General features: G+C 43.2%; 2 protein-coding genes across 2 annotated transcripts; both read right to left on the bottom strand.

Moving 5' to 3' along the window:
* Window positions 1-630: 630 nt before the first annotated feature.
* Window positions 631-1,520, bottom strand: LOC147640119 (putative germin-like protein 9-2). Its single transcript, XM_086823119.1, has one exon. It carries the CDS (start codon window positions 1,416-1,418, stop codon window positions 786-788), a length of 633 nt encoding a protein of 210 aa, XP_086679245.1. The 5' UTR covers window positions 1,419-1,520; the 3' UTR covers window positions 631-785.
* A 10,312-nt stretch (window positions 1,521-11,832) lies between these two features.
* Window positions 11,833-12,741, bottom strand: LOC147640118 (putative germin-like protein 9-2). The gene has a single exon (XM_086823107.1). The coding sequence runs from the start codon at window positions 12,618-12,620 to the stop codon at window positions 11,988-11,990; it is 633 nt and encodes a 210-aa protein (XP_086679233.1). The 5' UTR covers window positions 12,621-12,741; the 3' UTR covers window positions 11,833-11,987.
* Between the last annotated feature and the right edge of the window lie 767 nt (window positions 12,742-13,508).

Genomic DNA, 13,508 nt, shown 5'->3' with positions numbered 1-13,508 from the left:
CATTGAGGTTTTTTTTCAAATTTTATCATCTTACCATTACACACGTAGGTTAAGTGCATAAGCCCTAGGGCCTTCACTATGTATAGGTCCTAATGCATCAGCCTCATGCATAGGTCCTTACGTATGAGGCATAAATACTTATGCACAAGGCTAAGGTTCTTTTGTGCTTAGGCCTCTTATGCATAAGTCCTTATGCAAGAAGCCTAATGTGAGGGTGCTGCTCTTAATGGAGTAGCCCTAATGCATATGGCATATGCATAAGACCTCATGTGTAAGAACCTATGCATGAGGCTTATGCATAGGTTCCTTCGACCCTAATGAATCGGTCTACTACATAGGGTTATTGTATAGGCCCTTATGCAATAGCCCTTATGGATGAGAGCATGTATGTAATAGCCCTAATGCACATGGTGGCCTTTACATAGGCTAGAATAATATTCCTTATGGATAGGGCCTATGAATAAGACCTAGTGGATAAGGACCTATCCAGAGAATACTTTGCATAAGGACATTAAGATCAAGGATTGAATCAATTGAAAACACGTTTAAGAAGGATCAATCAACTAGGTGTAACTTTATTATAAATTATAAAAGTGTTCTTTTGTAAGGCTCTTTCTTGTCATGACAAAGTGCATTTTAATTCTTTGGTAAGGCTCTTTATTATTAAAAAATAATACACATTTCGGTACTTCTGCACGGGCATTTATTTGTTGCATTTGTAATCTTGCATAGCCAACGCTTCTTTATCCACAGCCTTTACCGCTGCGGAGAGGCTAGTCTGTAGTTCAGAAAATGATGGCGAAGGGGGCCTGGAGCTGGGCGATGGTGTCGGTAGAGACCTGGAAGGCCTGGGAGAGGACAGCGGAGGGAATTCCGGAGCCGAAGAGGGTGGCAGGGAGAGAGACCGTGCCAGGGTTGGAGCTGCTGAAGGAGGCCAAGGCGAAGGCCTTGTTGTAGGAGCTGGGGTTCACTTGGAAGTGCACGAGCCCCTTGGGGAACACGAAAAGGTCGCCCTTCTGGAGCGTCTGAGTGAACAAGTGACCAGTGGTGTCGACGAGGCCCACCATGACGCTGCCGTCCACCACGTAGAAGAGCTCGGTGGCTCGCGGGTGGGTGTGGGGGGTGTTTTGGGAGCCTGGCTGAAACTCCAGGAGAGCAGCGGAGATGCCCAAGCCGTTTAGTGCCGGGAAGGCGTCCACGAAGGCCTTGATGGGCTTGAAGGCGCCTGCTGGGGCGTTGGGTCCACCACGGAAGCCCGTGAAGGTGAAGAAGTTGCCGTCCAGCATGCTGGCGTTCATTCCCGCGGGCACCGAGAAGTCGGTGGTGAGTTCTGGGTCGCTGGCGCTGGCCATCTGTGCCACCAGCAACGCTAACGCTGCTGCGCACATGAGCAAGGCATCATGGGAGAACACGGCCATCCAAAAAGACGTGAGGATCGAACGATGCGAAATGTTGTGTTTGACGAGAGCACCACAGCACGGCACCGCAAAGCGAAACCTTAATTTGCCTTGTTAAAGGCCGAGGACTCTCTGTGGGCATGCTCCGGCATCAGAGAGCCTATTTAACATCTTCAGGCGAGGGTTCCAACACACGCCACATCGGCCGGCACGCTCTTGACATCCTCGCCGCTCCGGCCGGCAGGCACCCGCCGTTTCCCATTTGCAACTTTCTATCTGTTCACACTAGCTTTCACCTGTGCTGCTTTGGCTCGGTCCTCAACTTTTTCTGCTTTAGTTTCTCTCTCTCTCTCTCTCTCTCTATATATATATCTATATCTCACTATATCTCTCTATATGTATAGATGTATATATGTATATATGGACATATACATATATATATATGTATATATATATATATATATATATATGTATATATATATATATATGTATGTATGTATGTATGTATGTATGTACGTACATAAGTACACACATATAAACATATATATATATATATATATATAGATACATATGTGTGCGTGTATTTATGATAATGTATATATATACATATGTATGTATGTATGTATATATATATATATATATATATATATACATACATATATATACCCACCACAATCTTCTAGTCACTTAAACACCACACATACATCAAACACACAATCATACACGTGAGTTACTTTGCGACACTATTTTTACATTACCATGATCCTATACTCTTGAGATTTAAGAAATTAGTATAAAACTTTTATCCCATGGGATTCAAGATAATCAAGAGTATGGTATTCTTTGCTTTTGCAGCATGGGAAGCTAGCTTGGGTGTATGGGAAGCTAGCTTGGGTGGACTTGTACTTCACATGGAGAGATTCATATGGTCTTCTTTTTTGCGAGAGGTGAAGCTGCATGACTTTGCACTCACGACTAGGGTTTGGATGTGGAGCAAAGGGTGTATGGGACTTGTATAGAATATATGTGAGATGTGTTGTGATGGTTCAAAGTAATGATGAGAGATCAAGGTCGAATGTGCTGTGATATAGATGATCAAAGTAGATTGAATCAAGGTCATAAAAGAGACAAATGAGCCACATACCAACACAACCACATCATCATCATCATTAAGCAATGCTCTGTATAGTAACGCAAGGTCATGGAACCAAGATGCATTTCACATGGCCACTTGGAAATGCAATGTGACTCTATGGTTTGATCCACGAGGTTTTACAAAAACCTACTTGAAGAGCCATCATCTTTTACACAAGCATCAAAACCTTTATAGAGAGGACTACTCCGGCCGCTCCGGCCGGAGTAGTTTCCCATTTGCAACTTGCTATATGTTCACTAGCTTTCACCTGTGCATATACAAAGTCTCAAGCACAAGTACTTGTTTAACCGGTTTACAATAGGAAGGTGATGCTGAGGGTTGGATCTAGGCAAAGTCTCAAGCACAAGTACTTGTTTAACCGGTTTACAATAGGAAGGTGATGCTGAGGGTTGGATCTAGGCAATGAATTGAAGTACATAACACCATGATCTTTCCATGATAAACGTACAAATTTTTTCATGTGGTTATTGTACATCATAAAAAGAACCCATTGGTCCCTTCAAAAGAAAACCAAACCATGTATAAGAAATAACCAAATCATAAAATACTCATAGTAGAAATAAAAATCATATAACCATACTGATCAACTATTGGTAAGAAGAGAAATAATTTTGTAGACATATCTATACCGCCAAAAAAGTTTTTGACTCCAATGCTATCCTCGTGGAGACGTGGCGTCAAATAATCATACCATAAACTATCAAGGAACTAGACTCTATCAAGCACCTCTTTCGGCAATGTGTTTTCAGGCCACCTACTTGGGCCCAAATCAACCAATGGTTATGTAGAGTCTAAAGACCATCCCTAATCTATTAAGCACATAGAAGGATGTGAAAATAAACTCACAGCATGAATAAATTCATGGTCCTTGTTGAGGCCTTTTCATTCATGATTACATCAAGCACAATCACATCAACCCTTAAACCAAATCCGATCCTTGAGATCTAAAGTGTATAGATAATCCACTTTCAAATCTACAATAAGAGAGAAGTTGAGATATCATTACAGTGTAAACAATCACAAGTAGCAATAGCTTAAAATTAGATGAGATAGAAACTAAGTTACTAACAAGAGAGAAGTTGAGATATCATTACAGTGTAAACAATCACAAGTAGCAATAGCTTAAAATTAGATGAGATAGAAACTAAGTTACTAACACTTACCTTTCTCGTATGATCCCAACATCATTTTCAATGTTTTTAGAAGATTTGAAGTGAATCTCACCATTGGAGATTATCAATGTGAGTGGTATGGTAACACTCAAGGAAGGAGAGTCAGTAATAGTCACTTGAGGCTGAGAGCCAATAGCCCATCGTATCTAAAGATAAAAAGAACAAAGATGCCAGTAAGATACATCCAATATCAAAAAAGATATAAGTCTCATTAAAGGTTTAAAAAATAAACGAATACCAAATCTTATAACACCAAACCTTAGTTATTTTGTGCATTTGAGTTGAGAGAGTTGCCTCTTCCTTTCCTGATTCTAGAGGTTTCGATGGCAATTTCCTCAGCATATCTTCTTTGTTTTTTTTCTTGGTGGGTGCTAGGAAAGGACCATGTTCATCTCTTGTACAACGATTTTTCTACAACATCAGAGAGGTCAACTATTTGAAGAATTTCATTACCAAGAAAGATTATGTTTGAGAAGAAGGCTATAACATTTACATACCGGAGTGTGGGATTGATTATCAACATTATCTTTACTATCTTCCATCACTTTGACTTCTTGTGATTGCTCCCTCTCTATGGTACAACGCTTCTAAAAAAAGAGCACACTATGGGGAAAAAGAGTAACTCAGACATGATAGAGTGTGGGATTGATTATCAACATTATCTTTACTATCTTCCATCACTTTGACTTCTTGTGATTGCTCCCTCTCTATGGTACAACGCTTCTAAAAAAAGAGCACACTATGGGGAAAAAGAGTAACTCAGACATGATAGAGATAAGATAAAATGAAGTTTGCAGAGTTTCACTTATATGTGCATCGTAGCCTTCATCAATCCTTCATTGAATGTCTTGCATACGCTCTTCTTTCGTGTCCATATATGCATCCAAAGCTCTCATTAGCTCCCTTTCAAGAAACACATCACGAGGCCTCTTTACTTGCTTTTCGACATCCATCATAGCATCCAACTCCTTGCATTTCACTTTCTTTTGCTCTCTTTCAAATTTCTTCTTGTTTCTCTTGAACTTATATTCCACATTTGTGAAGCGAGCTTGAGTTTGCTTCTCGTACCTCGATGATCTTGAAGCACTATGCACGAGCAAACCCGGGGAGGAGCGACCCACTTTCCGAAATGGAATGATGTGCACAATGTGATGTACCTCATTAAGCTGGTCCGTCATTTCTGTCCTCTTGCAAATGTTTTCTGCATGACAATCATCATTGGCTAAACATCGCCTAGTTAATCTACCGTGTCGGCAAGCTTGACATCTTCATACAGAATCACATCCACCATATTGCACTCTAAGAGAATTGAAGCCTAATGATTGAAAGAGTAGAAGTGATTAAGACGGGCACAAAGATATTTAAAGCTAATTGAAGCTAAGTTTAAGAGCACTCCAGGTGATAATTAAGAGCATTTGTCTCCTTAGAGCTATCTCCTAAGAACCTAAAAATTAGGTTCACATAGAAATAACCACATCTAAATCTATGATTATCTTACAATATAAAGAAAAGGAGATTCTCCCTTCTTTAGTAGTGCGTCCCACTATTGCAAATACTGCTTTTGCTACTTCTCATCTTGGCAAGAGAAGCTTTGATGTTTATGCAGCATAGAGGCTTCTAAGATGCAAGCAAAGATCATAGCATGTAAAGAGAGATCCCTTGTAGCCTTGATGCAAAGTGAGGCCTACTCTACTTGCAAACAATGGTTTGTCAAATAAGCTCTCAACACCATCTCTAGGGTTATTTATAGAGCTAAGTAATTACATTGGTTTAAGCCATATATACAAGGTAGCATGTATAGTAGATTTCATTTATATGCTATTTGCCATGTTTAGCAAATTTTAAAGCTGAGCTGATATCTTAGGATTAACTTTAGCTAATATGGAAAGCTTTTAAAGCTAACTTTTAGTGATTAGCGCTAGTTGAAGCGATTAACTGAAGAGATTGAATTCTTAGCACCGAGCTTCCCTCTCGTTCATCTGATAGTCGCATTCGTGTCGTTTGCGCTCCTCGGCCCCTAAACCTTCTCTCCCGTTCGTCTCACAGTCTGTAATGTTGGGTCGTGACTATGCAATTGTGCTTGCTCAAGTTGCTGAAGTGATAAAATGTTTGCACTAGCAAGCATCAAATGTCCGTGCTTGTGCCTGCTCAGGTGCAGAGTCTGCGCTGGTAGCTCTCTGCAATGTTGGTTCAATTGAGGGTCGATGGTAAATTACGCTTGTGCCAGCTTTTTGCTAAAAACGTATGCCTTAGCCAGCATCAAACGTTTGCGCTTGTGCTTGCTTAGGTGCAGAGTGTGCGCTGGGAGCTCTCTGCAATGCTGGTTCAACAGGGATCTATGAGGTAAACTACGCTTGTGCTAAAAATCTAAATTCAATGGCCTTTATTAGCTTTGGGCCAGATGATAATTAAAGGCATCAATCAAATCCTCTAGGATCTCTTTTGATTCCAAGAGATTATTCTCAAGAAGATCGAACGGTCAGAGAACCCGAGCCGTTGATCTCTCCTGCACGAGGTGTGTCACATAGTCCCTGAGGCCCAGGTGGAGGACAATTCATCCAATTCACACGTGTGGTGGTTTTCAGATAGCAGAGGCAGATATGGAGGGTCAAAAGGAAGGTTGGTGAGACCTACAACCAGAATGGCGAGTGTAATGGTTAGAGAAGCCGTGTTATGAACGATGGTACGCAAAGGCTTCGTTTGAATTTCGGGTAAACTCTGCTTTCTTTCCTGTTCCGTGGTGGTGGAACATTAAGTACAAAAATCCCAACTGCTACTATAATTTTCCTGCCTTCTCACTTGCCTACAACAAAGGCTACAAAGAGTTCAGAGCTACCAAATGGATTGACAAAGATTTTGTCTTCGACCTCAACAAAGGACCGGATCTACGACACATGGCTTTCTACTCTTACCATATCGACGGTGCTCACAGTCACTACATCCACGATTTTGAAGATATGGTTCAAACCAAGTTCTGGACCACGTCGGCAGTTTTCTACTTCCATATCTTTGCATATCGCCGTCAGCGGTTTGATGAACTTAAACAAACTTTTGTTCGAGTCAGTGGCATTAGTTAATAAAAGACCTTAGGTAAACCTAAGGTTTGGGTGACAGATACACAACCTTACAATATAAACAACGAAGGGTTAGCTGAGCAAGAGTGACGGGATGATACTGCCAAGCGCGGTTCACGCGCGGTTATAGCCGGGTCAGTAGAGTCGGGTGAATAGCTGGGCACATTGATGAGGTTTCTGACTACATAGACAGACAGATAGGACCATGAGCACGATTGGCACAAATCTTGATAAAACGGGGAGGGGGTGTGCGCGTGCTGGAGAAGCTAGGGGATCACAGAGGCACGTTGCGAGGTAGCAGGCTGTGCAAAAGAAGAGGGGGGGAGAGGAAGAGTAGGCCACCTGAACCGCGGATCGATGCACTCCAAATTCTACACGGATTTATGCCAGGTTTAGAGCCTGAGTACAAGAGCTATCTGCAACCAAAGAACCTAAAGATGTGACGAAGTGATCAAGGATGCTCAGATATACGATGATATATCTCGCAGATCATAATCACTTTTCAGATAGCAGTCTAAGAGGGTGGAACATCAAAATTTAAAAGAAAATGTTTTCGATGTGACAAGGGACAAGTGGGACAAGGGGGTCAAGAAGCACAAGGGGCCATTAGGCTAAGAGACATAAAAAAAATCTCATAGAGAAAGGAAACCCACACACATGTAAAAATAAGAGCACTATGAGAAAGAAAAGAAGGAAAATCTATGCTTTCACTGCTACGAACCTGGACATTGTAAGCAACTTGTCCTAAGCTAGGTGCTAAATAAAGTTCCAATGATGTGAAGAAGGATGCTTGGCCTTCTAAACAGGTACACACGATGCAAGTGTTACCTCTTCAGACCCGAGAGTTTAGGGGGGTGATAGTCTGTCATACTGATAGCACCCATGCTTTCATGGTTAAGCAGGCGATGTGGCCAGCCATCATTTGGGCCACATGATTTGGTTGAAATGCACGGTTCAATTAATGGCCATAGAGTTATCATAATGATCAACGATGTTTTGAGCTGAACACATGCCTTGTCACTTGGGAGTTGATTGGTGATCATTTTGGGTTCTTTTCTTTGTGGCATTTGAATGTTCCACCAACTAGTTGAGGACGTCATTGTTGTCATTGATAAGCAATTTGAGATTTAAGGTTACTTATTGCTTCCACAGATGGAGAAAGCAACATCCAATCCATACGAGGGAAGAGGCTCGTAGCTTTTTGTGCTTCAGATCATGTAGATTCTTTAGGATTGGATCCTCCTTTTTGCATAATGGTATCGTCATCTTTGTGTTGTGGACCATCAAGGTGACTGTATTCTTGGGGTGAAGCACAGTTGTGCTTGGGAAACAATGAACCATTCACACCTTAGAATCAAATCTTCTTTCAACACATACTCAGGCACACAACAATTGTGTGTTCAAAGTACCATGGCAAATGGATGCTTATGAGTATCATCATAAACTAGAAAAAAGTTGCTTGTGCTTTTTTTTAGTGCCCATTGCATGTTCTATTGTGCTAATTTATAGCTCCAAACTAGGCTTAAATTGTTTGGGCTCATTTACAAACACATATGGTATCTTGTCACGCAAAATAATGTGTCTTGCAACTTTCCATCCTTGGACATGCACATATCACTCCATTAAATTGACACTTAGCCCTTTCATTTGAAAATTACATAACCATCTAAAAAACCATGGCATAAAGGACAGAAAAGACTTGAAATTTCCAAGAAATCTTTCCCCAAAAAAATAGAGTACACAAAATATGGCCTTATTGTGATCTACATATAATACCTCAAAATGGGGCAAAGGATAGCCATCCATCCACTATTGGCCAAGCTAGTTGTGGCACAACTGCAAGCCTATGCTTCAAGTGGTCCTTGGTCAACTTTTTCCATGGAGGAATACCAACACCAATCTCCAACTCATGGCTTGTAGAGAAATCAAAAACGTTGTTGGTGGGCAAAGCATACAAATGGTGTGGATGAGTCTGGCCGATAGTGCTAGACCGCCTCGCACTTGGGTCAAGTATTGAGAGTGCATTCTGCAAGGAATTTCTACCTGTGAGATGAGAATGAGCTTCATAGATTGTGGCTTGTGGGAAGAAACTTGGTGTACTGTGGATGCAATTAGCTTCCATGAAACTTATGCTTGTAGAGATGGGAGCACATAAATGAAGGAGAACATGAGATTTATGCTTGAGAAAGAGGAGACGAAAGGATTCTTTATATATACATATATATATGTATCTACACACACACACACACACACACACACACACACACACATACATATATATGTATATGTGTATATATATATATATATATATATGCCTACCTCACCCCCCCTAGCCGTGCAGTCACACCCCCCTGATTCCCTAGAGCCATCCCATCACACACCCCTCGTCCCCCGGATCCGTGCCCTCACACCCTCGCCCCTCGTGTTGTGCCCTCACACCTCTTGGTCCCGTCGGGGCCGTGCTCTCACACCCCCCTGTTGTTGCGAAGCCCGCCGTCACAACCCCCTAGCCCCTCGGAGCCGTCCCTGTCGTGCCCTTGTGCCCCCACCCCGTCCCCTCACACCCACCCCACCCCCCGTGCCCTCACACCCCCCGACCCCCCCCAAAGCCATGTCGTCACACCCCCCCTCGTGTTGTGTCGTCGCACGCCCGGTCCCCTGGAGCTGTGCCCTCACACCCTCGGCCCCCTCGTGCCATGCCCTCACCCCCCCGTCTCGACCCCTCGGAGCCGTGTCGTGCCCTCATACCCCCCCGCCCCCTTGGAGCCATGTCGTGTCCTCACCCCCAGCCATGCCCTCACACCCCCCGGCCGATGTTCAATATCCATTTTGCTACTATTTTGATGTTCGTCATTTATTTTATTACAAAAAGGTGGTTTATAAATATTGTGTTTCAATAAATGTTTACTTTTTTAATTTGTAGCTAAAAGGTTGAATAGCGTCCTAGGCATGTTGTTACAATTTTGAAACTTTTTTTCATTTATTTTGTCTCGCCCGATAGGGCACACTAGCAAGGGGGTGCGGGGGATGACACGTCCCCTAGGGGGGCTTCCGGTCGCCCCTTGCCCCGAAGGGTCGTTTACGATATGGCCTATATGCTTTTTGAACTTTGGGCCATGTTTATACAAAACCCCGTTAACTGTTTACTTTTGGTACCCTCTTGTTATCCTTGCTGGATTATGCAGTTGGCTGCTTCAGTACCCATAGGGTCTTTACACCATCACATAATAGCCCTGTGCTTTCAAAGCTATCAATGCCCGAGACTCAACTGGCACAATCCCTGCTCCAATGATTAGTAGCATGGCAACCCCTTAGGTGAAGGCAGCTATGTTTGTGTATGGGACAAGTGTTATTGTAGACATTGATATATGGCACAAGTGCATTGGACACATGAACATACAACGTAAGAAATCTATGCAAGCCCAACTATATTGTTGCAGGTTTTTCGAAGTTCAAAGTGGATGGTATGCATAAAATCTGTTATGCATGCCAACTTGGTAAGCAGGCCAAACATGCTTTTCCGCATGATAAGCATGTAAGTGGAAGGGCATTGGATTCACTTCACCACATCTCCAAGCTATCCCTTGTATCTGCCGTCGTGGCCTTAAGTCACTCGGGCTAAGGGTTTGAAATCCTTATCAAAAGCAAAGCAAAAGCACAAATATACTATAAAAAGGTCCAAGGCCTACTAAGTTCTAGCCACTACATAAGTCTTTGAGACTTCCCCATTTGACTTGAAGCACAAGGGTAAGGCCATTTTTATAGATCACAAGCACCATCATTGCAAAATATATAGTCACTTAGCACAAGTGGGAATGATTATGGGATTTGAGAATTTGGCATGGTAGAGAGGTCATGAAACTTCTTCATCCAGAGCCGTATCTCTGTAGTAGGTGGGAGTCCTTCAAAGTACGGAAAGTTACAAAATGGCCCCCCTTCCTTGAGCTATAAGAACTTTTTCCATGACTAGCAATGCTTGGTTGGCATGAAAAAGAGGGGGCCAGTGCTGAGGAGGGAGATGATGATGGTGGTGGTGGTCATTATGGTGCTGGTGGACTAGGTGGTGGTGAAGGGTCATTTTAGTAGGAGGCTTGGAGGATGTTGGGGGATATTGGGGTGTTGTCCTTGTCATTATGGTGCTGGTGGACTAGGTGGTGGTGAAGGGTCATTTTAGTAGGAGGCTTGGAGGATGTTGGGGCATATTGGGGTGTTGTCCTTGTCATTGGGAAGTGTCCTCTAGGAGTTGATCATTATGGTACTTGTGGTGGAAGGTGGATTACGACCACCCTCTACTTTATTTTGCAGCTCAACCTTGTTTCTTGCAAATTTTTTGTGTCTACATCAACCTAAGCTTAGACTCAGCCTTTTCACTTATCACTTTTGCTGCATGGCTCGTGTGAGTGCATTGAGGTTTTTTTTCAAATTTTATCATCTTACCATTACACACGTAGGTTAAGTGCATAAGCCCTAGGGCCTTCACTATGTATAGGTCCTAATGCATCAGCCTCATGCATAGGTCCTTACGTATGAGGCATAAATACTTATGCACAAGGCTAAGGTTCTTTTGTGCTTAGGCCTCTTATGCATAAGTCCTTATGCAAGAAGCCTAATGTGAGGGTGCTGCTCTTAATGGAGTAGCCCTAATGCATATGGCATATGCATAAGACCTCATGTGTAAGAACCTATGCATGAGGCTTATGCATAGGTTCCTTCGACCCTAATGAATCGGTCTACTACATAGGGTTATTGTATAGGCCCTTATGCAATAGCCCTTATGGATGAGAGCATGTATGTAATAGCCCTAATGCACATGGTGGCCTTTACATAGGCTAGAATAATATTCCTTATGGATAGGGCCTATGAATAAGACCTAGTGGATAAGGACCTATCCAGAGAATACTTTGCATAAGGACATTAAGATCAAGGATTGAATCAATTGAAAACACGTTTAAGAAGGATCAATCAACTAGGTGTAACTTTATTATAAATTATAAAAGTGTTCTTTTGTAAGGCTCTTTCTTGTCATGACAAAGTGCATTTTAATTCTTTGGTAAGGCTCTTTATTATTAAAAAATAATACACATTTCGGTACTTCTGCACGGGCATTTATTTGTTGCATTTGTAATCTTGCATAGCCAACGCTGCTTTATCCACAGCCTTTACCGCTGCGGAGAGGCTAGTCTGTAGTTCAGAAAATGATGGCGAAGGGGGCCTGGAGCTGGGCGATGGTGTCGGTAGAGACCTGGAAGGCCTGGGAGAGGACAGCGGAGGGAATTCCGGAGCCGAAGAGGGTGGCAGGGAGAGAGACCGTGCCAGGGTTGGAGCTGCTGAAGGAGGCCAAGGCGAAGGCCTTGTTGTAGGAGCTGGGGTTCACTTGGAAGTGCACGAGCCCCTTGGGGAACACGAAAAGGTCGCCCTTCTGGAGCGTCTGAGTGAACAAGTGACCAGTGGTGTCGACGAGGCCCACCATGACGCTGCCGTCCACCACGTAGAAGAGCTCGGTGGCTCGCGGGTGGGTGTGGGGGGTGTTTTGGGAGCCTGGCTGAAACTCCAGGAGAGCAGCGGAGATGCCCAAGCCGTTTAGTGCCGGGAAGGCGTCCACGAAGGCCTTGATGGGCTTGAAGGCGCCTGCTGGGGCGTTGGGTCCACCACGGAAGCCCGTGAAGGTGAAGAAGTTGCCGTCCAGCATGCTGGCGTTCATTCCCGCGGGCACCGAGAAGTCGGTGGTGAGTTCTGGGTCGCTGGCGCTGGCCATCTGTGCCACCAGCAACGCTAACGCTGCTGCGCACATGAGCAAGGCATCATGGGAGAACACGGCCATCCAAAAAGACGTGAGGATCGAACGATGCGAAATGTTGTGTTTGACGAGAGCACCACAGCACGGCACGGCAAAGCGAAACCTTAATTTGCCTTGTTAAAGGCCGAGGACTCTCTGTGGGCATGCTCCGGCATCAGAGAGCCTATTTAACATCTTCAGGCGAGGGTTCCAACACACGCCACATCGGCCGGCACGCTCTTGACATCCTCGCCGCTCCGGCCGGCAGGCACCCGCCGTTTCCCATTTGCAACTTTCTATCTGTTCACACTAGCTTTCACCTGTGCTGCTTTGGCTCGGTCCTCAACTTTTTCTGCTTTAGTTTCTCTCTGTCTATAAATATATCTATATGTATAGATGTATATATGGACATATACATATACATATATGTATATATATACATATATACATATATATGTATATATGTATATATATATATATATATATATATACACACACACACACACACACATATATGTACCCACCACAATCTTCTAGTCACTAAAACACCACACATACATCAAACACACAATCATACACAAGTGAGTTACTTTGCGACACTATTTTTACATTACCATGATCCTATACTCTTGAGATTTAAGAAATTAGTATAAAACTTTTATGCCATGGGATTCAAGATAATCAAGAACATGGTATTCTTTGCTTTTGCAGCTTTTGAATCTTTTATGATCTTGTTTGTTCACTCAAAGGAGTAGTTGCAATCCCCTACTCACTATGATGAGAGTAGAAAGCAGTTTGAGGACCTCAAGATTGATTGGCTATGCAATCATGTCATTGATTGTGTTCTCATGTTGGAGAGGACCATAGGCTCTTCCACAAAGCTAGTACAAGTAGGAGTTGAGCATATTACCAGCTTTGTTTGATCTTTTTCAA

This window comes from Cibotium barometz, chromosome 3 (assembly GCF_041138505.1).
Source record: "Cibotium barometz isolate CiBa-2024 chromosome 3, ASM4113850v1, whole genome shotgun sequence".
Classification (NCBI taxonomy): Eukaryota; Viridiplantae; Streptophyta; class Polypodiopsida; order Cyatheales; family Cibotiaceae; genus Cibotium; species Cibotium barometz.
This window is presented reverse-complemented; position numbering and strand designations above follow the sequence as displayed.

What these genes read in the sequence shown, in the direction of transcription:
- LOC147640119 (XM_086823119.1), bottom strand. Translation starts at nt 1,418, where the DNA reads ATGGCCGTGTTCTCCCATGATGCCTTGCTCATGTGCGCAGCAGCGTTA.
- LOC147640118 (XM_086823107.1), bottom strand. Translation starts at nt 12,620, where the DNA reads ATGGCCGTGTTCTCCCATGATGCCTTGCTCATGTGCGCAGCAGCGTTA.